A 25,590-nucleotide genomic window follows, 5' to 3' on the forward strand; every position below is an offset into this window, starting at 1 on the left:
ACTCTGAAGGCGTGCGAAGGCGAAGAATCGACGGAAACATTTACGGTCAGCAATGGATGGTTTCAACGGTTTCGGAGATTCAACCTGCATAGTCGGAGTATCAAAAACACGACTGCTATCCTTCAGCCAATAGACCAGGGGGCTAGAGCTACGTTCAAAGCGTACTATTTGCGCACAACTATTTCCAAAGCTGTAACAGCAACAGAAAGTGATGAAGTAACTCCTCGTGATTTTTTGAACTATATATATATATATGTACCGGGCGTAGTGGCGTGCGCCTGTAATCCGGCTACTCGGAGGCTTGGGTTGGAGGATCGCTTGAGGACGGGAGCTCTGCACTGGGACGCGCTATGAGAGGGTGGAGGGCAGCCCGGAATCATGGTGAAACCCAATCCTTTTCACCTGTGTCATAAGAGTCGACCAGGGTTGCGTCAGGAAGGGCATCCAGCGTAAAACCTATGCCAAATCAGTATGCGGATAATAACGGATGATCCGCTGTGGCGACCCCTAACGGAAGCAGCCGAAAGAAGAAGAAGATATATATATATATATATATATATATATATATATATATATATATATATATATATATATATATATATATACATATATAAAACATATATATATATATACACATATATAAAACATATATATATATATATATATATATATATATATATACATATATAAAACATATATATACATACATATATAAAACATATATATATACATATATATATATATATATAGTCATACGCCACTTAACGACAGGGTTACGTTCTGAGAAATGCATCGTTAACCGACATCGTCGTTGTGTGAACATCATATTTTTATCTTGCCAAAACGAAGTTTTTGCAAGATATGTAAGTCAGCTTGTATGTTTTTTTTTGTCTGTAATCACGTATAAAAAATTCTGTAGAGCACAGTTATCATCGGTAATTTTTGTAACTTCGCATATCAGAGGCCTATAGAGGTCCCTTTCAGCGGATAAAATTTTGAAGGTCAAGGTCAAAGGTCAAGGTCACTGTCGCAAATCAGGGGAGTCGACGAAACCCTTATTTTTTGAGTAATTTTGATCGGATCGTCTTCAAACTTCATGGGAATATAGTTCATGGTCTGGCGCTCAGCTGATTCGTTTTTGGTGGTGATTGGCCTTGACCTTCATGGTTAGCACCTCAGGTCAAACATATTTGACCCCAAGGTCAAATTTTCAAGTTTTAGGAACCATATCGTGTAGTACCTCAAATTGAACACCTCGATGAGTGCTTTCTAGATATGTCAAGCTTGAGACATTATGTCGTCATTTGGTGACGTTATGAGGCAAAAGCATATTTTTCATGGTTACTCTGTAGAACGATTCTCATCGGAATCTCTCATAGGCAGATATTCCTCAAGGAGTCGCTCCTGGTGGATAGCAGCTCTGTTCACCTCAGTGTGACCTTAAAGAAGTCACACGTGGTCACCTTTTGGCAAGATATGTGTCACCCTACGGGTGACATTGGTTTATTTTTTTTTTCGTTTTCGTTTTCGAACATCGTACTTACACAAACCGAGACACCTAGGCTATATGGTATAGCCGATTGCTCCTCGGGTACAAACCTGTACAGCATGTTACTGTACTGAATGCTGTCGGCAATTGCAACACACATCCAAGAGAGACGGAAGCCGCGTTAGTTTTACCTTTGTGCTGTTCATGACGGCCATGTATGTTGTTCGTGGCTGCTTACAATCTCCTCTCGCATCGATTATACAAAGGTGAATAAATAGCGTTTGGATTTTATAAATACGTAATCATTGCATAGATGTTATAATTTACAAATGAAGAAACGAGCACCTGTCAATTGTGTGATGTATTTTCGGAACAGTGTGAATGTTTTAACAACGTAAAATGCTTTACCAACAATCAATTCATGTTTTAATTTTGACTGTAACAACGATTTATTCGCGGAATTCTTTAATGCAAAGGTAATTTACTTGCGAGAAGGTAAACGTGCAAAAAACGGGTCAAATAGGGTGAAAATAGGGGTGTTTTAGGATGCTTGGTCAACATTGGGTCAGTTTGAACGCTGATTTTGTTGAACCCCGATTTAGCGAGACCCCACTTTTTTTGCAATGACATTTTATGGACCTCAACGATCACATAATAACGGGGCCACACTGCAGTTGTTTATTATCATGATCAAGTAGTATGTACTGTACATAAATGCATGTGCTGCACTGTACTTTTATACGACTGGCAGCGCTACGACAGCTACTACATTACTAGGCAATAGGAAATTTTCAGCTCCATTATAATCTTATGGGACCATCGTTGACAGAAACGTCGTAATGCGGCGCATGACTGTATGTATGTATGTATGTATGTATGTATGTATGTATGTATGTATGTATGTATGTATGTATATATATATATATATATATATATATATATATATATATATATATCATAGACTCCAAAAGAAAAGGACTGGAACCTCCCATGCTCGGGAGTTTGTAACTTGAGTCTGAAGGATTAACTTGAGTCCGGGGCGAAAATGACTTCGAAAAGGGATAGAGACACGATCTCGGGATCCATATAGGGGTTTTTGAGGACAGCGAGTTAAATCGTGTCATTTTCAACACCACCTGAGGGCATCTACAAGGTCAAAAGGTCATATTTCAAGGTCAAATTACTGAATTTTGGTATTTTTTGCCCGTTTTTGTGTCTAACTCAAAGAGGAAAACTTTTGTAAAGTCTATGACAAAACATGACATTGTGCACCTTCTGCACCTACTTGCTGATTTCTATCATCGTTAACTAATGTATGTTTTGTTTGTTTCTCTTTCAGAAACTGTCCAGCTGGTGATCTCACAGGATCTTTGTGTTGTTTCCTGCTTTGGTGACAATATGCCACGTCGTTGCAGCTGCTTTGGTTGTGGAGGAAACTATGATGGGACGCCTTATGTAAAGGTCATATCCTTCCCAAAAGATCCTGAGGTGAGGGAGAGATGGATATTGGCAATGCCAGATGAGAAAGAAAGCTTGAGGTGCTTAAAGGAGACATATATTTGTGAGACACATTTCAATTGTGATTGGGTGTCAGTTAGGGGTGGCAAACAACCCAAAGAACCCGCATCAATATTTCCTGGAGTACCGAAATCAGCTTTGAAGCAGGTGACCTCAGCCCCATGCCCAACATCATCTTCTACGTCAGAATCAAGAGCGAATAAGATGCAGGCAGCTGATGAGGCTGCAGACAATATCCAAGATTTTGACCACTTCTGTGCTAAAATCAGCTCCTATTTTCCTGGCTTTAACGTCATAAAAGACCACGAAAACATTGACCTATCAAGAACTGATGCTACTGGAAAACTGTCAAGCAGTTCTTTCATTTCCAACAAGTTCACTCACCTTTTGGATTTCTATTCTTGAATAGAGTTGAGAAAGATGGCATTGAGATGCCCAAACGACTTTTTCCTTTACAGAAGAACAGCCTGCTCTCAAAATGGTCCCAGATTAAATCCATAACTGCCCAGGTAAACATCTATGAATGCACAAGCAAAGAAATTCTTCAGCTTGTAATAAGCCAGCTCTGTTGGATGACTGAGGCACACGAGCTTCCTCATTTCACCTTCCTTCTGTCGCGGCTGCATCTTATGTTCAAACCTCTTGATCGTCGCCGATTTGAAACTGATACTATGATTTTCGCAATGCAGCTTCACAACATATCACCCAGTGCATACAAAATGATTCGTCGATCCGGCTTCATCATTCTACCATCAACAAAAAAGGTAAAATAGATGCTTGCTAGTAGTCAGCAGGACTCCAACCTCAAAACCTTGTTCGACCAGCTTAAACCACAGCAGCGTTTGGTCAATTTAATGTTTGACGAGGTAAAGCTGGTCGAGACATTGCGATTTTCTGGAGGGCATGTTGTAGGATATGCTCAAATTGCAGCAGCGGGTGGTGAACATGAAATGCTTGCTTCATATGCTATGTTGTTGAAGTTGCCTGCCATTTCGGTGGTCCACGCTATATTCTACGCATTTTGCCCTGCAAAAATCTAACTGCCGATCAGCTGAAGGAACTCCTTATCGAAGCTGCTTTAGCTGTAGTTGGTGCTGGCGGTACTGTGATTTCTTTGATATGTGACAATTGCAATACCAACCGCAATGTTTATTCAAAACTTGGAGGACCAGGAAGTTTCCAAGTGCTGTCAATTCAAGAGCAATCAATGTTCTTAGTGTACGACTACGTGCACATCTTCAAAAACGTTCGCAACAACTGGATTACTGTTGATGGCAAGACACTCTCATTTGTCGTAGATGGTAATGAGTACAAAGCTTACTGGAGTGATATTCAGAAGGTTTATGAGATAGACCGGGCTACTCCTATTCGCTTAACCAAGCCACCACACACCGCTGTTTTCCCCAAGCCCCTTCAATGCCAGAGCGTACTATTGGTATGCCAAGTGTTCAATGACAAGACTGTCGCTGCTTTAAAGACCTTCAAGGATTCACTGGGCATCAGCGAAGGCACAATCATCCTCACCCAGATAATGAGTGAGTGGTTCAAGATTATGAAGGTGAAAGACCATTTCTCAGCTATCCATCTGCGCGACGAATCCAGACAGCCTTGGACAGCAGACTGTACAAGTTTCACTCGGCTGGAGCAGGCCTGCCAAATTATATCTACCTGCGCATGGCAAGGAGGTGGTGGTCATAAGCTGAAGCTAACTCAGCAAACTGCTGAAGCCTTCACTGTGTCCACACGTAATAATGTGGATGCAGCCAAATTGCTTCTCGCAGAGAAAGACTTTGACGACGTTCTTCCTGCTATATTTGCAGATGAAGCCTTGGAAAAGTTTTCGGCCAAGCCAGGCAAAGAAGCGGTGGAAACTTCTACATTGACGTAGTTGACATTATGGCTGCAGCTAAAATTGTAAATTTGCAAACACTCATTAAGCATGACATTATGCCCGAATATAGTTCTCGTGTGATTGATTGCGACAAGAACTGCACAACTTCCATAAATCCAGATGAGCGAAGTGAACTCATTGACGAGATTACTCCTCAAAAGACTCAGGATCTCTTGGAGTCTGACGATGCCCTGAAGCATAAATTAGTTCATTTGGCCGGACACCTTGTTTATAAATATGGCGATAGCACTAGTATGGAGGAGATCATTGATGATGAAGATGGTAACGACGTGTCATCTGAGTTTCTCGATAATTTGAATAGAGGTGGATTGAGTGTGCCGACGATGTCAACCTTCTTTTTTGTACATAATGCCAATAATTTGTAAGACAAGACTAAAATGTGTTGCCGATTTCATTTTGCTGAGCTGTTATCGTCCGTAGATGCACCTTGAGCTAGTAGTAATGTTGCATGTACTACTTCCGCGAACATTCCATTGAAAGCTCATGTCCTCAATGTCAGTGACAAAGAAATAGCTTTGGGATGCCCCAGGAGGCAAGAAAAGCTCTCCAACTAGTGATAGACATAGACATTGTTGTAATAGGAATAGTGTTGTGACATGCATAAAATGTTTATGCAATACGATATGACAATAAATATCAAAGTTTGACAGCTCTACACACTTGCATCTTATTACAATCAGCCATCTCTCAATGTTTATGAGTTGGACACAAAAACGGGTAAAAAATACCAAAATTCAGTAATTTGACCTTGAAGATGACATCAGGTGGTGTTGAAAATGACACTATTGAACTCGCCATCCTCAAAATCCTCTATATGGATCCCGAGATCGTGTCTCTGGCCCTTCTAGAAGTCATTTTAGCCCCGGACTCAAGTTACTCCTTCAGACTCAAGTTACAAACCTCAAGAACGTGAGGTTCCAGTCCTTCTCTATAGGAGTCTATGATATGTATATATATATATATATATATATATATATATATATATATATATATATATATATATATATATATATATATATATATATATACATACATACATACATACATATATACATATATACATATATATATGGCCCGGCCGCGTGCTGATTCCGGGTCTGCGTGCTGATTACAATGGCATCTTGCTATCGACCTTCGTTCGCCACCTCGGCCACCAATATCTTCCCGCACCTCCACCTTGATGCAGCCGCCACCAAGTAGAGGCATGCTGTACGGCCCGGATCGCTCGGGCCGCATGGCGTACGGATTGGACAAGCACATTGATCGGCACCAACCGCGGGGCGGTTCATATCACGGGGTTCGGAGCGACACGATTCCGCAGCTCAGCTATGTCTCGCCAGATGTACAATGAGTCCGTTTCCGGCCATGGCGGCCAGGCCGTGCGGTGGCCAGGGCCCAATGGGAGCGCCCGATTTGATTTGAGTGATGACGTATCCCTTTGGGGTGGCACCCCACCATGCACCACAGGGCCTATAAAGGACGGATCACGAAGCCGTCCGTAGTCGTCCTCTTTGTCTGGCCTTGGATAAATCTCTGCATGCGACTACTGCTCCACCAGTCCCGTCTGCCACTCTGCCCACTCGTTCTCGACTTCCGCCTTCCTATTTCTGGAATCCCAACATTCATCGTCTGGATCCGCCTACTCCATCTGCCTGTCTCTCGACCTTTGACCTCACATGCTAACTCCACCTTCTCCACCCACCCACCGAGCTCCACCTAAAGTCCTCCCTCATGCCTGACGGCCTCGCCCATTCTCTAGATCAGTGCACACGCTGTGCCAGCACAGCAGCCAAGCAGGAGGTGACATGCCAACTCTCAAGGAGGGATCGTTCAGCGGAGCGCCACCCCAAAACATACTGGGTAGCGCGTTCGGTCAACTATGCAAGGTATTACGAGACCGTTAGCCTCATCTCCTCTCCTTTTTCTCATTAATTCCTCTTTATCGGGGTGTGTGTGTGTGTGTGTGTGTGTGTGTGTGTGTGTGTGTGTGTGTGTGTGTGTGTGTGTGTGTGTGTGTGTGTGTGTGTGTGTGTGTGTGTGTGTGTGTGTGTGTGTTATGGCGCCAGTCTGAGCTTTAAGTTAACATTGAAGAAGATATATCGGTTTCAGTCTGCTTTGTGTCTGCTTTCGTAAGTTGCTTGTTTTATTGTCGCACCACACATTTCTTTCTATCCCTGCTCTACATACAACAATAAACTACTTTCACTGTGCCACATATTTTTCCTCGCCTGCCTGTAATAAATGCTTATGTGGAAATGTTCCCAGCTCATTTTTGTCTTTTCCTTCATTGATCCAGCATGGTCCGTATCCTCGCCGAGCCAGGACTTTATTCCCAACGATCCTTTCTTCCAGCCGGTACGTTCCTTGACAGTGTCGCTCGGCTGCATCTGATCCAATCAGGTGACCCGGTTCGGACAAGGCGTACCGAGGGCATGTCCCCCGGTAATTAGGTCACGCGATTATTTTTATGTAACCAGTTAAATCGAAGACACGTGGTCGAGTTATTGGCGTCACGGTCAGTTCACGACCTGCCGTGTAACGGAGTTATCTGTGTGCGATGGCTTGCGACTCCGAAGAGTCTGGTGGGAACACGAGAAAGCTTCTCTCCCCCCCCCCCCCCGCCCCTCCGTGGTCTTCTCACCCTGACCTAAGGTCAACAACAATATATATATATATATATATATATATATATATATATATATATACATATATATACATATATATACACATACATACATACATACATATCCATCCATCCATTGGGACCATACTCTGTGTAGAGGGTTGGTGCTACCGAAGCAGTCTCCTTGGCTATTGAGTACAATCCTGGATGGGTCGCCACTCCGACACAGTATATGAGCAAGCTGGCACTCATTTGGCCGACCTCGGAAGAATGACATTTTGAGTTAACCCCACCTGGTATTAATTGAACAGCTGAACGGGATTTGAACTCAGGACGCCAGGATCCCAAGCCCACCACCCTAACCATTAAACCAACACCAGGCAAGGCATACATGTACATATAATATAGATAATATAAATATAATATCTAAAACATATATATACATATATATATATATATATATATATATATACATATATATATATATATATATATATATACATATATATATATATATATATATATACATATATATATATATATATATATATATATATATACATATATATATATATATATATATATATATATATGTATATATATATATATATATATATATATATATATATATATATATATATATATATATATATATATATATATATATATATATATATATATATATATATATATATATATATATATATATACATACACACATACACACTGTACATACATACATATATCATTGACCCCAACCACACTCAAGCCGAATAAGCTGTGTAAAGTAACCTAAGGGGACGTACACAAGGTAAGTGCTATGCTGTTTTGCACCCTTCCCAGAGTTCCTCAACAACTCCAAAGACGTTCACACATGTTACGCACATGAGAGTTCCAATGCTGTACACCCATTCAGCGACCGGACTGGTTTCAGCAATGCATACCAATGAGGCTCCCAAGCATGTACTACAAGCAAATGTCAAAAGCAGTGAATAAATAAATAAATAAAGACCCACCCACATCTCTTACCTGTGAATGGAGGGAATAGCCAATCAACTCTCACCTAATCAAAGACACCCAGGTTGGTGTAGGTGGATGTATCCAGCATTATATAAATGATTAAACCCTCCCACACTCCTCCAGTGAATAAGCTGAGTTTACGCAGTTGGTTGGTTATTCCTTCTCTTCAAAGGTGAGATGTGAGTGGGTCTTACATATGAGTGTGTGTGTGTGTGTGTGTGTGTGTGTGTGTGTGTGTGTGTGTGTGTATGTATGTATGTATGTATGTATGTATGTATGTATATATATATATATATATATATATATATATATATATATATATATGTATATATATATATATATATATATATATATATATCTAATCTAATATATATATCTAATATATATATATATATATATATATATCTAAATATATATATATATATATATATATATATATATATATATATATATATAGTGGGGAGAACAAGTATTTGATACACTGCCGATTTTGCAGATTTCCCTGTTATAAATATATAAACATAATTTAATTTTTATCATAGGTACACTTCAACTGTGAAAGACGGAATCTAATACAAAAATCCTGAAAATCACATTGTACGATTTTTAAATAATTAATTTGCATTTTATTGCATGAAATAAGTATTTGATCACCGACCAACCAGTAAGAATTCCGACTCTCACAGACCTGTTAGTTTTGTCTTTAAGAAGCCCTCCCATTCTCCACTCATTACCTGTATTAACTGCATCTGTTTGAACTCGTTATCTGCATAAAAGACAGCTGTCCACATTCAATCAATCAGACTCCAACCTCTCCACAATGGGCAAGACCAGAGAGCTGTCGAAGGACATCAGGGACAAAATTGTAGACTTGCACAAGGCTGGAATGGGTGACAGGACAATAGGCAAGCAGCTTGGTGAGAAGGCAACAACTGTTGGCGCAATTATTAGAAAATGAAAGAAGTTCAAGATAACAGTAAATCTCCCTCGATCTGGGGCTCCATGCAAGATCTCACCTCGTGGAGCCTCAATGATCATGAGAAAGGTGAGGGATCAGCCCAGAACTACACGGCAGGACCTGGTCAATGACCTGTAGAGAGCTGGGACCACAGTATCAAAATAAACCATAAGTAACACACGACGCCGTCATGGATTAAAATCCTGCAGCGCACGCAAGGTCCCTCTGCTCAAGCCAGCGCATGTCCAGGCCCGTCTGAAGTTTGCCAATGACCATCTGGATGATCCAGAGGAGGAATGGGAGAAGGTCATGTGGTCTGATGAGACCAAAATAGAGCTTTTTGGTTTAAACTCCACTCGCCGTGTTTGGAGGAAGAAGAAGGATGAGTACAACCCCAAGAACACCATCCCAACCGTGAAGCATGGAGGTGGAAACATCATTATTTGGGGATGCTTTTCTGCAAAGGGGACAGGACGACTGCACCGTATTGAGGGGAGGATGGATGGGGCCATGTATCACGAGATCTTGGCCAACAACCTCCTTCCCTCAACAAGAGCATTGAAGATGGGGCATGGCTGGGTCTTCCAGCATGACAACGACCCGAAACACACAGCCAGGGCAACTAAGGAGTGGCTCCGTAAGAATCATCTCAAGGTCCTGGAGTGGCCTCGCCAGTCTACACAGCTTAACCCAATAGAAAATCTTTGGAGGGAGCTGAAAGTCTGTGTTACCCAGCGACAGCCCCGAAACCTGAAGGATCTGGAGAAGATCTGTATGCAGGAGTGGGCCAAAATCCCTGCTGCAGTCTGTGCAAACCTGGTTAAGAACGACAGGAAATGTCTGATCTCTGTAATTGCAAACAAAGGTTTCTGTACAAAATATTAAATTCTGTTTGTCTGATGTATCAAATACTTATTTCATGCAATAAAATGCAAATTAATTATTTAAAAATCATACAATGTGATTTTCAAGATTTTTATTTTCGATTCCATCTTTCACAGTTGAAGTGTACCTATGATAAAAAAATTACAGACCTCTACGTGCTTTGTAGGTGGGAAAACCTGCAAAATCGGCTGTGTATCAAATACTTGTTCTCCCCACTGTATAAATATATATATATATATATATATATATATATATATATATATATATATATATATATATATATATATATATATATATATATATATATACACAGCCGGGCGTAGTGGCGTGCGCCTGTAATCCGGCTACTCGGAGGCTTGGGTTGGAGCATCGCTTGAGGATGGGTGCTCTTCACTGGGCCGCGTTATGAGAGGGTGTTGGGCAGCCCGGAATCATGGCGAAACCCAATCCTTATCCCTGTGTCGTAAGAGGCGACCAGGGTTGCGTCAGGAAGGGCATCAGGCGTAAAACCTGTGCCAAATCAGTATGCGGATCATAATGGATGATCCGCTGTGGCGACCCCTAACGGGAGCAGCCGAAAGAGGAACAACATATATGTATATGTATATATATATATATATATATATATATATATATATATATATATATATATATATATATATATATATCCATGACACAAAATGTCCCCGACGGAACTGGACTATCACCACAGCACTCTCAAAGCCTCTGCGGAAGAGAACTAGTTTGTTCTCGAAACGTCAGGCATTAAATAAAGAATTTCAAAAAAAAATTTGGTTCAGTGTGCGACTTTCTTTTACAAATATATAATAAATATATAAACATAATTTATATTTAAATAAATGATATATATATATATATATATATATATATATATATATATATATATATAATTCCAGCAATCTCTGTGTGTCTGTCTGCGACCGCGGTTTCTCGATAACCCCTGGTCCGATCTAATTGAAACTTGCCAGGAATATTGCTGGGGACCCGAGGATGTGCCTTTTCAAGGTTTGATATTAATTGGACAAGCGGTTCCCAAGTTATGGCCATTTATTTGCCAACCAATGACAGGACACAGTGCTATGACATCACTATTGATGTCATAGGACACGGTGGTATGACATCACTATTGACGTCACAATTAAAAAAAATTTTTTGCATGTACGGGCACACACCTATGGGCACGCACCTACGGGACCGCACTAGTATTTATAAATATTATATATATCTTTTTAAAATAATATGTATACATACATATATACATACATACACGACATGGCCAAAAGTCTGTGGATACCCCTTCTAATTAGTGGATTCGGCTATTTCAGCCACTCCCATTGCTGACAGGTGTATAAAATCAAGCACACAGCCATGCAATCTCTCCAGACAAACAATGGCAGTAGAATGGGCCGTACTGAAGAGCTTAGTGACACCATCAAAGGATGCCACCTTTCCATCAAGACAGTTCGTCAAATTTCTGCCCTGCTGGAGCTACCCCGGTCAACTGAAAGTGCTGTTATTATGAAGTGGAAACGTCTCAGAGCAAGAACAGCTCAGCCACAAAGTGGTAGGCCACACAAGCTTACACAACAGGACAGCCGAGTGCTGAAGCGTGTAGCGTGGGAAAAGCGCCTGCCGTTGGTTGCATCACTCACTACTGAGTTCCAAACTACCTCTGTAAGCAATGTCAACACAAGCACTTCGTCGAGAGCTTCATGAAATGGGTTTCCGTGGCCGAGCAGCCGCACATAAGCCTAAGATCACCAAGCGCAATGCCAAACGTCGGCTCGAGTGGTGGAAAGCTCACCGCCATTGGACTCTGGAGCAGTGGAAACATATTCTCTGGAGTGATGAATCACGCTTCAACATGTGGCAGTCCGACGGACGAATCTGGGTTTGGCAGATGCCAGGAGAACGTTACCTGCCCGAATGCATTGTGCCATCTGTAAAGTTTGGTGGATGAGGAATAATGGTCTGGGGCTGTTATTCATGGTTCGGGCTCAGCCTCTTTGTTCCAGTGAAAGGAAATCTTAACACCACAGCATTCAATGACATTCTAGACGATTCTGTGCTTCCAACTTTGTGCCAACAGTTTTGGGAAGGCCCTTTCCTGTTTCAGCATGACAATGCCCCCGTGCACAAAGTGAGGCCCATACAGAAAAGGTTTGTTGAGATCGGTGTGGAAGAACTTGACTGGCCTGCACAGAGCCCTGACCTCAACCCCATCGAACACCTTTGGGATGAACTGGAACACTGACCGTGACCCAGACCTAATCGCCCAACATCAGTGCCTGACCTCGCTAATGCTCTTATGGCTGAATGGAAGCAAATCCCCACAGCAATGTTCCAACATCTCATGGAAAACCTTCCCAGAAGAGTGGAGATTGTCATTGCAGCAAAGGGGGTACCAACTCTTTATTAATGCCCATGATTTTGGAATGAGATGTTGGACAAGCAGTCCACATACTTTTGACCACGTCGTGTGGATACATTATATATATATATATATATATATATATATATATATATATATATATATATATATATATACATATATATATATACATACATATATATATATATACATATATACACATTTCTTCTTCTTCTTCTTCTTTCGGCTGCTCCCGTTAAGGGTTGCCACAGCGGATCATCCGCATGATCCGCATAGTGATTTGGTACATGTTTTACGCCGGATGCCCTTCCTGACGCAACCCTGGTCGCCTCTTACGACACAGGGATATGGTACACCTATTTTAACCGGGGTATACACCGGGCCCAGTACACTGGTAATCACTTCGTCGACCTCGGAAGGATGACAGGCTGAGTCAACCCCCTGGTGTATTAATTCAGTGGCGCAACGGGGCTTTAACTCAGGACCTTTTGGATCCCAAGCCGCTGCCCTAACCACTGCACCAACACCAGGCTAGTATATATACATATATATATATATATATATATATATATATATATATATATATATATATATATATATATATATATATATATATATATATAACAATTGATAAGACAAGTACTCAACAAGAGAGGCAGCACTTGCACAGACTGTTCATATTTGTGCAACCTCAAGAAAAATGGAATGAGAAGATGGAGATTTTTTTTTTTTTAACTGAGCTCAGAGTACAGCATTTGCTTCTCAGCCAGTCATGGTGCATTGATTCCCACCAGACCATTTTGTGTACTTGTCCATCTTTACTGTCGACACGGCACTCTATCTTCGACGAAACAAAATTCTCATGACACCTGCTTTTGTTTAATTCTACTTCAACCACACTATGATTTATAGGAGAAGCTTGTGGTGAACGAACCTGTTTGGACCCTAACAGCAGCTGTTGGACGAGAAGGGCTGATGCCTGAATCGTCAGCGTTACTTTGATTCCCATGGCACAACTTTATCAACCTTCAATCAATAAACCCTGTTGTTTGACATGTCTGTTGACAAAGACCAATATGAGTTTTGACAAAGTTGAGTATTCCTGTTGGATCGTTGGAAGTTTGCATGCTCAGTTGATCTCCTGAAGCACATCAGATTTAAAAAAAAACATGTGATCAAACTTCTTCTTCTTCTTCTTCTCTTCCCTTATATAAGGGTTGAGGTCCAATGGTACCAAGCTTCTGTCGTACCTTGAACACGATACTACCCCACTTCCCTCTGTCCTCAGCCAACTCTTTCCACTCTCCAACCACCACCACCCTATCGATTCCTTCTCACACAATATTCCCATCTCAACCACGGTCTACATCTTTTCCTCCTCCTTTGCTCCCTCAACCTATCCGCTTTCTTTGCCATTCTCCTTTCCTACATCTGCACCAAGTTTCCAAAGCCCACATTAGCCAGCTTATCACCAATTTCCACGTCAAGCTAATCTGCACACCAATCTCCCTCAGTTCATCCACCCTCTTTGGCTTGGGATCCTTGGGTCCTGAGATTGAGCCCTGTGGGCCGCAGGATTAACACCAGGGGGTTGACTCAGCCTGTCATCCTTCCGAGGTCGACGAAATGAGCACCAGCGCACTGGTAATAGGGGCACTGGATCAGCGGCATAGCCACGCCACGAACCAATGATGCTACCAGCAGCCAAAAGGCCGTGCACGATTGGTATCCACCCTCTTCACTTCCACAATCCTCCTGACCCAGTTGTTCTCACAAACCTGCAATCGTTATGGTTGTCTCTGTCAGTGTCACCATCTCCAAACCACAAACGTTGGCCTACATCACACAAGACACCAGAACTTTCTCTTTAAATTCCCTTGTTATTTTTCTGTCTGCCACCAATCCCTCCATCCTCCTCCATTCATTCTCACCCACCTGGATCGTCCTCTGGACCTCCCCTTCCGAACTACCATCCCTGCTCACTGTTCCCCCCAGATACTCCAACCCATCACCCTGTCAGATCTCCTTCCCCTCGAATCTGATATTCATTTATTTTGTGTCCAAACTCAGCATTATAAAAAAGGAAGTTTTTTCTTAGCTTTTATCAAGCTAGCTTTCATAGTACACTTTTTTCATCTTTCAAATCACGAAGCAAATATCTCACGAGCAGACGCCAATGTTACGAAGCACAATCTTTGAACAAAGGTGCAACAAAGATACACACAGTCTCTTGTTGTACTCAAACTCTTCCACAAGCCTTATAGAATTATAAAAACAAACAAAATAATCATTAAAATTCACGGATTTGAAGAACAAATAATTAAGAACTGATAATGTTATTGTACAATTCAGTTAAGTCGAATAATCCATGGAGTGGATCCATTCATTTTTAATAACAGCTTGCTACATAATGAGTTAGGCATTGAGATGAGGTCACCTGTCCGCAGCAATTCACGAGGGAAGGTTGGATGCGTGTCTGCACCATTCCTGCTCTGGACACCCACGTATTCTGTTGTGCATCTAACCAGTACAGCGAGTTTACGGCACTGCGCAGGCCAAGCGGAGACAGAGACACGCGGCCAGCAGAGTTGCGTGTGGGTGTCGTTCCACCTGCGACGTAGACGTCATTATCCGGCGTCACCAGGACACCCAGTTTGCGCAGCCCGGCTGGAAGACCGCTAAGCTTGTAAACCTTGCCTGCTTGTGGACTGTAGCAGATGGACACCTGAGAAGCAAGTGCCATTGGTCCCGGCGGGCCCTCTCCCGACGGCACCTCCATGAATACCAGCATCTCCTCCTTGGTCATTCCAAGGCGAGGCTTGAAAAATCGTGGCATGGATTTGTACAAGCCTTGTACCACGACTGATTTGTCATTGGGTGGTAAACCCTGGAACCACGCTCGCTGCGTCACCTGTAGAGGGGGGAAACGGTGGGAGAGTTACACCAAGTGCAATTGAAGAAACTGGAAACATTTTATTGCAATGATGGTTCGAATTTGGTCTGGAGTTTGCAAACAATGATCTCCAGCTCAGAATGTCCCTTTTTATCAATATAATAATACACTTGCTTGTGTGTGGTGTGTGGTGTGTGTGTTTCAGTAAAAATCTTTCCGACAGATTGGTTGGACAGCTGGACCGACTCCACCCACCCATGACTTCATCCTGATGAAAGATCTTACAGCAGCGATTGTGGTTCTCAGTGTTCTGCGAAGCCAAAGATGCCTTGGAGCTGTCATACTAACAATTGCTATTCACTCCAGATACATTTTCCTTTCATTGTAAACCAACCAAAGCGACAGTTAACAGGATTTTGAGCCGATAGGTGTCATGGGCCTCAGCGGTCAAGATGGCGGTCTGGTAACTTATGCACCACCGGGTCTCTGCCTCTTGGTGGAAGACGATCAGTCTACGAACGAGAGCAGCCATTATGCAAAATGTACGGACGCAATTTGCATTGCATATTTCTTTATAAACCCAGCTGAGAGGATGAGCTGTTAAACCCCACATCGTGCGTAATGAGTTTGAAGAGACCTGTGAGTGTTTCGCCAAGCACAACTGGTATCAAGAAGCAGGGACAGCAAGTTGGACATGTGCATGGAATCGCTGCATCTAATGTGCGTTTGATTGTTGAAAGTTCTCCGAAAATGAAGCTCCAACTGTACCATTTTGAAAACCCTCGAGCACTGAAGGGATACCTGAAGCCACAGCTTCCTGTCATATGGAGGTCAAATCTTAAGGCTTGGATGACTGTGTCGGTGTGCCAGGACAAGGTAATTCATTTCTACATAGAGGATGGTCTAAATGGTATTGGATTATGGCAGCAGTCTTGCATCTGCGCAGGATGGGCAGGGGCATTATCTACAAGGAGCAAAGCTTTGTTGGCGAGATTGTTAGCCAGTCCCCCGGGCAGCAGAAGATGGGGTTTTGCAATCACTTGTGTGTATCTGTGTATGTGTCTGTTGAAAATGTTATGACAAAAGCTCAAATGTAAAAAAAAAAAAAGTTGCCAAAGCTTTATTATGAGAATTTGGAGAAGACAAGTTAATAATTTTGTTTAAATAATTTTCATTATTTTTCTTACAAGCAGAGTCCCCACCCTTTCGGCGATCGGGTTCCGAGCATGCAGCGAGTTCTTCTGACGCACACCTTTATTTAGGTTGTGTATAGGCAAAAGAAAGATAACCCGGGTTACGTGTATGAAGCAAAACATACCGACTGCTTACAATTCAAAACAATCCACTGCACTGGAAAAACGTGAGAACAGGAATACTACACTGTAAATGGTGGACTTGTAATTCCATGCCCCACCTGGAGGCGGCGTTATATGATACACATTTACAGAGAATTTGCGTCCTGTTCGACACGTTCAGGACTGTACTCCTTGCCAATGAAACTGCCACGGCAGCACTACACGTCTTTACGGTGCGAAAGGAATGATATTGTTATTATTTACAAAGCAGACTGGAATTGCAGCTACCCTCTTGACTCGGGGGGGTGGGGGGTGGGGGGTGGGGACAGTAGAGTTTGTTCAAGCTTCCAGTGCCAGTAGTAGAAACCATTTCCTGCAACGTTTCTCCCACTTCACATCACACTGACATCCTGCGTAATCAGATGCTGTTCATCCTTGATGAAGCGTCCATGATACCTACCCATGCACTTCACGCCATTGATAGATGTTTGGAAGACGATACTGCAATCAAATAGCCTTTTGGAGGCAAAACCATTCTGATCGGTGAGGATTTCAGACAATTCCTACCAGTCATCGTTATCGACACATGACTCGAACGTTCACATTTGTGGGAATATTTTCATCAATTGGTGCTCACGAAAAACGCGCGCAATCGCCCAGACCAGGAAAACTTTTCAACATGGCTGCTTCTTCTTGGCAGTGAAATCCTTGTTGCTGATCTCCGACCAACTGTAAGAGACGTCATAGAAGTACGTGCTGCATGCCTTGTAAGAGGTTCCCTGATTGAGGACGTTTTCGCGAATACAACCAGTGAGGACAGACACACATGTGTGATGCTGTCTCCTAAAAACGGCAACCGACTGGCCATGAATCAAGAAGTCATGCAGATATTGCCAGGTGAAACAGTCACTTTCCTCAACGCAGCTTCAGTTAAGTACAACAATGTTGAGGAGGCAGAGAATTATCCTGTATTATTCATCAATTCATTTCATCATCTGGGATGCCACCTCACGACCTTCATCTCAAGGTTGGTTTTATCATAATGTTGCTTCACAACCTTGGCCTGGAACAGGGACTATGCAATGGTACCAGATTGGAGTTCATTAACCTGCACGAAAACTGTGTTGAAGCAAAAGTGACTTTTCGGCCGAGATCTGAAAATCGAGTTCTCATACCTCGAGTAAGACTCGCCCCGAGTGACAACAGCTTGCCATTCATTTTACAAAGAATCGAGTTTCCCCTACGCTTGACTTACTCGATGACAATCAACAAGGTACAAGGCCAGACACTTCACAAGGTTGGAATTTACTGACCTCAGCCAGTTTTCACCAATGGCCAACAGTAAGTGGCATTTTCTCGAGGAAGGGCTCTTATGGATGTTCGAATCAAAATTCTTAACAATGAGACCCAAGGCAAACACGCAAAGGTAAAATGGTCACACACACATAGTGTGTGTGTGTGTGTGTGTGTGTGTGTGTGTGTGTGTGTGTGTGTGTGTGTGTGTGTGTGTGTGTGTGTGTGTGTGTGTGTGTGTGTGTGTGTGTGTGTGTGTGTGTGTAGTTATCGCCATAATTTGGGATTCAGAAGGTGGAACGGAGTTCTCCCAATACAAGACGTGAAGCATCCACCATTGTCTCGGAGAAGGATTGTGATTCATATACTGAGTTGTGAAGTTGTGTTGGTCTCAGAATTTTGTCTCGAGGGCTCTTTTCAGAATAGTCACTGAGCCTCAGACACCTTCCAACTGTAGTTCGTTTGTGGTAACGGTTCCCAGGGATGGTGTGTGGGATCTCTGTGAGGTTCTTCTTCATCATTCACGTTGCTTCAATTATCACTGGTACAATTTTGGCATTTTTCAGCTTCCAGGATCTTTTCATTTCATTCTTGAGGTCTAGATATTTGGCCATTTTCTTGATTTCCATGTTATTTACACCAAAATCACTGGGAACTGAAACTAAAGGTCCGGTCACACCTTGACGTTTTAGCCAACGTATGCCAATTTTTGAATTTTTTTTCTAAAACGCTGGCACACGTTGAATACGTTATGGGTAAGTTTTGATAACATTGAGAGCACGCTGAAAAACACTGCCATACGTCGTTGTACGTTGGCTTTAAACGTTGTACTTTTTGGTTGTCCTCAAATTTTTTCATGCTTGAAATTTCACAACGTATGCCGGCGTATGACTCACACGTTCCGCTACGCTGGCCACAAGTTGTATACACGGTCTGCGATCGTTGACAGACGTCAACACATGCTACTTGTAAGTTAATCATAAGTTGAGACACGCCGAGTTAATGTTTAGCATACCCGAAACTTATTTCTAACCTATGATTAACGTGTTGTTGGCACGTTATGCGATCGTTGCCACACATCGACAGACGTTACTTTTAAGTTACTCATAGGCTGAAAGACGTTGGTATAATGGATCGTCCTTGCGTCAGCGTCCACGGCCACGGCCAGGACACTTATTTGCAGCATTCTTCAAACTTTTCTTCGGCATGACGAGGATGTTCACACTTCGATGTCTAGCTTGGCTATGATTCCAATTGTCCATCGGCAGCGTCTATTTAAAATAGTCGAGTTTGAGCGTTTTAACACGTTCAGAAGAAACGCTTCAAATTTCCAAACCCCAGCGTCAAAAAACAAAGGCGAGTGACAGCAATTTAAATCGTTCATTGTAAACAATGAAAATAGCTGAGTGGTACCGTTTAAAAGTCGTTGAGTGTAAAAAAAAATCCAATTGTTGAGCGCAAGCATCTACTTTCAATAGTGGAGATGCAGCCATTTAAATCGTTGAGTGGCAGCCTATGAATAGCAAACCCTACGTCACCGGCAAAGATAAACTGCCGCACGATATGGATAAGTTAGGCTATCGTTGGGCATAGTTTGTGAACGCCGGCTTCACGATAATTATTCGTTGGTATATCGTATCTATAAGTAATCAAAGCGCTCTATGCACATTATTAGTTCATTGTGCATTTGTCCAACCCGTTATGAATAGACCTAAATCGTAAAAACAAGCTATAGCTCATTGTTGAAAAAGCCCCATAAAAAATTAGCCGCGAAGAACTTTGAACAATGGTGAAAAGATGTCTCCTACCCGTGGACACGCGGACGCAAGGACGATCCATCATAACCCACACCCTCCCCCTCACACTCACCTACTACTGCCAACATGAACAAACTACTACTAATACTAATGCCAATACTGATACTGATACTGTTACTGCTGACATGGACATCGACTCAAAAAGGACTCGAAAACACTGTTGGGTTCCCCTTTTATGAGCAGCATTTTTATATACCAATTCCCAAAACCGCTGGGAACACGTCTTTATATGACAGTTGTAAGCTAGAAACACGTTCATTTTTTTTTTTTTGTCGACCGGAAGACGTCATTGGAATACGTCTACATACGTCAATGTGTGTTGGGACTACGTAAAGAATTGGTTCAAAGCACGTCAAACATAAGATAGAAACAAGTTTCGCGTAAAAAAGACATTACCGCGACGTGTTTCGACCTACGAGTAGCTTGTAAGTAGTGTTTGTGGACGTGTGTAAGCGTCCACATATCGTGTGTAAAACTTATCCCCATCGCATGCGGAACGTGTGTTATACGCCGAGTACGTCGTAAAATTTTGAACATGTTTAAAATTTCTTGAGGTGCTCTACTTCCTACGACGTATGATCGCGTACTTTAGCGTTCTACTCACGTATACCAAACTTACTCATACCGTATTTGACGTGCCCCAACGTTTTAGACACATTTTTCTTAGGTCGGCATACGCTGGCAAGATCGCCAAGGTGTGACCGCGATGTTGTCACTTCCATTTCTACGGCAGTTATGATTCGAATTGTTGTGCGTCAGCCTTTTAATAGGCTACGTCACGACATCGTCGGCGATGCGTGCAACGCGCTATGCCTAAGTTAGACTATCGTTGGGCATCGGTTGTATAGGCCGACAACAGGTTCAGCATTCGTTGGTATAAGTTATCTATAACACAACGAAACGTTCTGTGTCCGTTACCAATCCGTTATACATAAGACCAAGTCGCTCTGAATACGTCCGAATCTTTAAAAAAAAACATCAAAATTTCAACGTAAGCCAGCGTTTTACATACATTTTAATACGTTGCCATCGCTGGCTAAAACGTCAAGGTGTGACCGGGCCTTTAAATTAGCCTTCTTTTCCTTATTTAATCTGAGTACTCTGTCTGGTCGCACTGCTTTATTTTCTATGTTCACGCTGGATGGGATCATCAAGTGTGTGTGTTTCACACACACACACACACACACACACACACACACACACACACACACACACACACACACACACACAATAACTGCAAAATCCATAAAACATATTTAGCCACAAAAATAATTGATGGTTGAATTTAATGACCAAATGTGCAAATCCTCTTCAAATTTCAAGTCAATCGGATGAAAACTGACAATTTTACAAACTCGGCCTATGTTGACCTTTTGTTTTATGTTAATCTCAAAAATAATTGGCTGCTTGAATTCAGTGACCTTAAATATAAAACCTTCAAATTTCAACTCAATCGGATGAAAATTGAGGATTTTATAAAGAACACATAAGTTGTTCACCTTTGGCCTATGTTGACCTTTTGGTCCATGTTGACCTCAAATATAATCGTTGTTTAAATTCAGTGACGTGAAATATATATCCTCTTCAAATTTCAAGTCAATCGGATGAAAATTGAGGATTTTAGAAAAACCACCATAGTTGTTGACCTTTGGCCGATGTTGACCTTTTGACCTGAAAAACAAGGCTTCTTCCTTATGACAAACTGTACCATGTGGAAAAGTTTCGTGAAGATCGGTTTAAAATTGTGACCTGTCGGCGACAGACAAACTGACAAACAGACATGGACAAAGACAGACAGACAGACAGACAGACAGACAGACAATCAAAATCGACTAAGAATGTATTTGAAAAATCTTCGATTTTCAAGTAGCTCAAGTGTTCATAGAACCCCGTACCCAACACAGTGTTGAGAAAAAGAACATGGGAAGGGTCTTGTCAACCGTTGCTTTGCGTTTCCGAGCACGACCTATCAATATTCTACGAGCTGCAACTCTGGCTGAACCTCGATATTCCGCAACAATGAAGGTGCCATCGAAACATCTGATTGATCGAGATGGCATGGTATCGTTGCGGTTCTGGGAACCAGGAGGAGGATTCAGGGTTCCAGGAGGATTCAGGGTTCTTTTGGAAGGTATTTCATGGTGGTTTCATGAGGTTCTTCAGGAGATATTTCAGAGGTTTTCTTTCAGGTTATTTTAGACCTGATTATGGGTGCAGTTTTTGGTGGTGGGTTCAAGGTGAGGCACCAAGGCACGCAGCGGAGCACCACGGGACGAGGTGGAACAATAACTTGGCTGCATAGCAACACCCCTCCCGTGCTAGCCTTTTCCCAGCTAAATGTACCCTTCCTCAGAATGATTCTGTTGATGCCGGTTTTGTTAGCATCATTAAGATTGTTTATAAGTCCAGGTATTAGTATCGGGTTAGCTCTTCACCGTGTCTTCTTTTGCTTACTGTATTTCCTTTGCCGCACCTCACCCATTTTGCATGTCCCTGCTGTGTGAATGCCTGTAAATAAACCGCTCTTTTAAATGAACCTCTTGCTTTTCCTCGTGTGCTCTTTATAAATAAACTCTGTTAATTGAAATTCAATTTGCTCGTCACGTCTTTTTCTTCATTGGCCTAGTATAGTCCACACTTAGCGTTGGCATATGGGACGTTCTACCCCACTAATTGGCTCACTTGACTAGCCGGTGCTGCACATATCTGTTCCACTGGGCAGATCACCACCAGGTGCGGCGCCGTTCCGTGCCAATAGAAAGGTATCGCACAGAGCACGTTAGTCAGAGGACACGGAGGATCTTGCTTTTGCTCTCGGCATGACGAAGGCTGCACGATTCTTGTGTTCGTGCTGTGTGAATTGGCTCGCGTGCTGAGCAGGACTTTGGCCGTTGACGGGTTCGGTTGAGCCATGAAGTGTGTACGATTCTGAGGAGGGAAGGAGAGCGTTCCTCGTGGCCTCCTCATGTGGCCGCAGAGATCGTCTCGTCGTGTCGGCCATCGTTGTGAACAGACCAGGTGCAGGAGAGGAACGGTCGGCATGTTCGCTCGTGAAAATAAGCCGCTCGGAGTCTCTGAGCCTTGGTGTTAATTACCGCTTACAAATTCCCTGACGTACGTTCTTCCCGCGGCGAGAAGGCGGCTTGGTGCCATTTTGTTGGGTGCGCCTCCGAAGATCCTCGATTCAAAAGTCCCTCAAGACCATCTCTGGCACACAGCTAAGTGCCGGGACAAAGGAGGGATTTTTTTCACTTCATTTTCCCGTTGTCTGTATTTAAGTCTGTGTGGAGGAGCCTTAATTAGATTTAGTTTACCACACATTGTCATTTCATTATTATAATTTGAGTTATTGTCATTGCACATATTTGATTATTGTTATTGATTTATTAATAAGTTAATTAATAATTAATAACATCTCTCCCAAGAGGGATGGGAGAGGGAAGCACAAAACAGTGGGGAGCAGACACATGATGAGATCTGTGGAAGGGAGAGGGATGGGGCGGTGCACACGAGGTAACCAAGATGGATCATATTTACTTTCTTCTCCGTTACATATTTCATGGATCATCCGTGCCTACCACTGCTTCCCTGGTTATCTTCTCCAGCCGCCACCAGGTGAGCACCCAGGGGTATTTTTTTTATTTTTGTATACACTGTCGTGGCTCGTCTGAGAGCTAACACACAGAACGTACAAGGGGAGCAGGAGACAAGAGGGGTGAGAGAGAGAAGGAAAAGACAGTGGGGAGCAGAGACGAGATCTGTTGAAGGGAGAGGGATGGGGCGTGGTACACAGGGTAAACAAAATGGACAATACAGGGACTTTGAGAAAGCAAAGCAGGAAATATGAAAGAGGTGGGTTTGGGGTGGATTAATGGGGGTAGATAAGAGATGGTGGTGAACAGCTATTTTGAAGACCTGGAGGGAAGAGTGAGATTGAAGAGAGCGTGGGAGTTTGTTCCAAAGATGGAAAAAAATGAAGAGGAATGAAAGAGTGAAGGTGAGCAGTGATTCTTCATTTCGGTAGTTTAACCGGAAGGGGGTTTCTGGCAGACCTTGAGCGCCCTGCGGAAATATGAGCGGGACAGATAGCAGACAGAGCTGGGGGGGGGGGGGGCGAGGCCGGAGAGTATATGGTAAAAGACAGGAAAACCACCGACCTACCTGTGGTGAGAGTGTGAGAGACTCAAAGACTCAGTCTCATCACGGGAGATACCAATGATCTTGAATGTCTTTGTTTCCACAGTGTGAAGCCGAGAAAGGTGAGAGGTGGGAGCACCAGCCCAAAGGGGAGAGCAGTACTCCACAGGCTGTGGATGAAAGCTTTGTACATGGTCAGGAGCTCAGGTGGGCCAAGGAAGGACTTTGTACGATGGAGGATGCCGAATCGGTGACTGGCTTTGGAGGCCAGCTGGGAGATGTGACTTTCCCAGGAAAGATCATGGCAGATAGTGAGGCCCAAAAGTTTGAATGAAAGGACTTCTTCAAGACAATTGTTGAGAAAGTAGATGGGTGGGGGGGGGGGGGGTTCCAGATGGTCCTTTTGGATTATTAGACCTTATTTAACACGTTACATTAGCTATTGTAACTGTTGTTTGTGTCCAATATGACGTCGTTAAAACGGCAAGTTTCCTGTCTGGAATGATTTTCAATTTGGTTTGAATGGTAGACAGGCAGACAGTGTTAAAAAAAAAAAAAATTATCTCACTCCTCTCTGCACATGTGCAATTGAGGCAAGATTCCGAACAATTTGCCAAATTCAGAGCCAAAGTAATAAACTGGAGGTTCGGGTTCCGCTTCACGTTCTATAATTATCAAAATATAAAATTCAATTGAAAAATGTTATGGCCCGGACAGACACAGAAGTGATTGCAAAACCCCATTTCCCACTGCATGGGGGACAGGCTAATTTTGTAGTTCCTCGATCATAGACTGATGTTTGTAGACAGACAGAAAAACAAAAGTGAACTAATTGCTTCACCCCACTTTGTGCTTCGAGCGCGGGGAATAAATATCACCATTCATTTTACTGTGTAAACAATGGTGGGCTGGTAGGATACCCTTGACGTCTGCGCACTCACCCCTGAGTTGTCTTACCGGGGTACACATCTCAGCCAGCTATTTAAAAAAACACGTCATCCTGGTCTCTCACAGGCAGGGCGAGGCATCGATGTGTGTGTGCCATCTCTCGGCTGAACCTTAATCTGGGGTGTCCCATCTGCTTGGATTATATGGCCGACCAGAAAGATGCTGGCGAGTCCTTGGCGAAGAGTGCATGAGCTACCGTTGGCACCCTGAACAAATTAAAAATCCCTGCTCGAACCTGGAGGGAGCGATGCATCAGCTGCACTTTTATGCCCCTGTGAGAACTTATGCTAACCCACAGCCATGTGCTGCTTTGGAACGACTATGATGTCAATGGTGGTGACAATTGCAAACGCCAGCACTCGGACTCCAATGTGGGTGGGAAACAATGA

The 25,590-nt window shown here is 42.8% G+C and overlaps 1 protein-coding gene and 2 pseudogenes across 2 annotated transcripts in view; 2 read left to right on the plus strand and 1 right to left on the minus strand.

The window, feature by feature from the left end:
* Positions 1–25,590, minus strand: part of KBTBD2 (kelch repeat and BTB domain containing 2) — a 70,537-nt gene that overhangs the window by 21,742 nt on the left and 23,205 nt on the right. For both annotated transcript variants that reach the window (XM_085876746.1, XM_085876745.1), the window contains exon 5: positions 15,256–15,729. In XM_085876746.1, the coding sequence (XP_085732872.1) occupies positions 15,256–15,729 (474 nt within the window). The remainder of the gene's footprint in view (positions 1–15,255; positions 15,730–25,590) is intronic.
* On the plus strand, positions 258–398 carry LOC147027386 (signal recognition particle RNA; annotated as a pseudogene).
* Positions 3,958–5,505, plus strand: LOC147027387 (uncharacterized; annotated as a pseudogene).

The sequence above is a fragment of the Eptatretus burgeri genome, chromosome 4, assembly GCF_056783735.1.
Source record: "Eptatretus burgeri isolate ZD-2024b chromosome 4, Ebu_testis_v1, whole genome shotgun sequence".
NCBI lineage: Eukaryota > Metazoa > Chordata > Myxini > Myxiniformes > Myxinidae > Eptatretus > Eptatretus burgeri.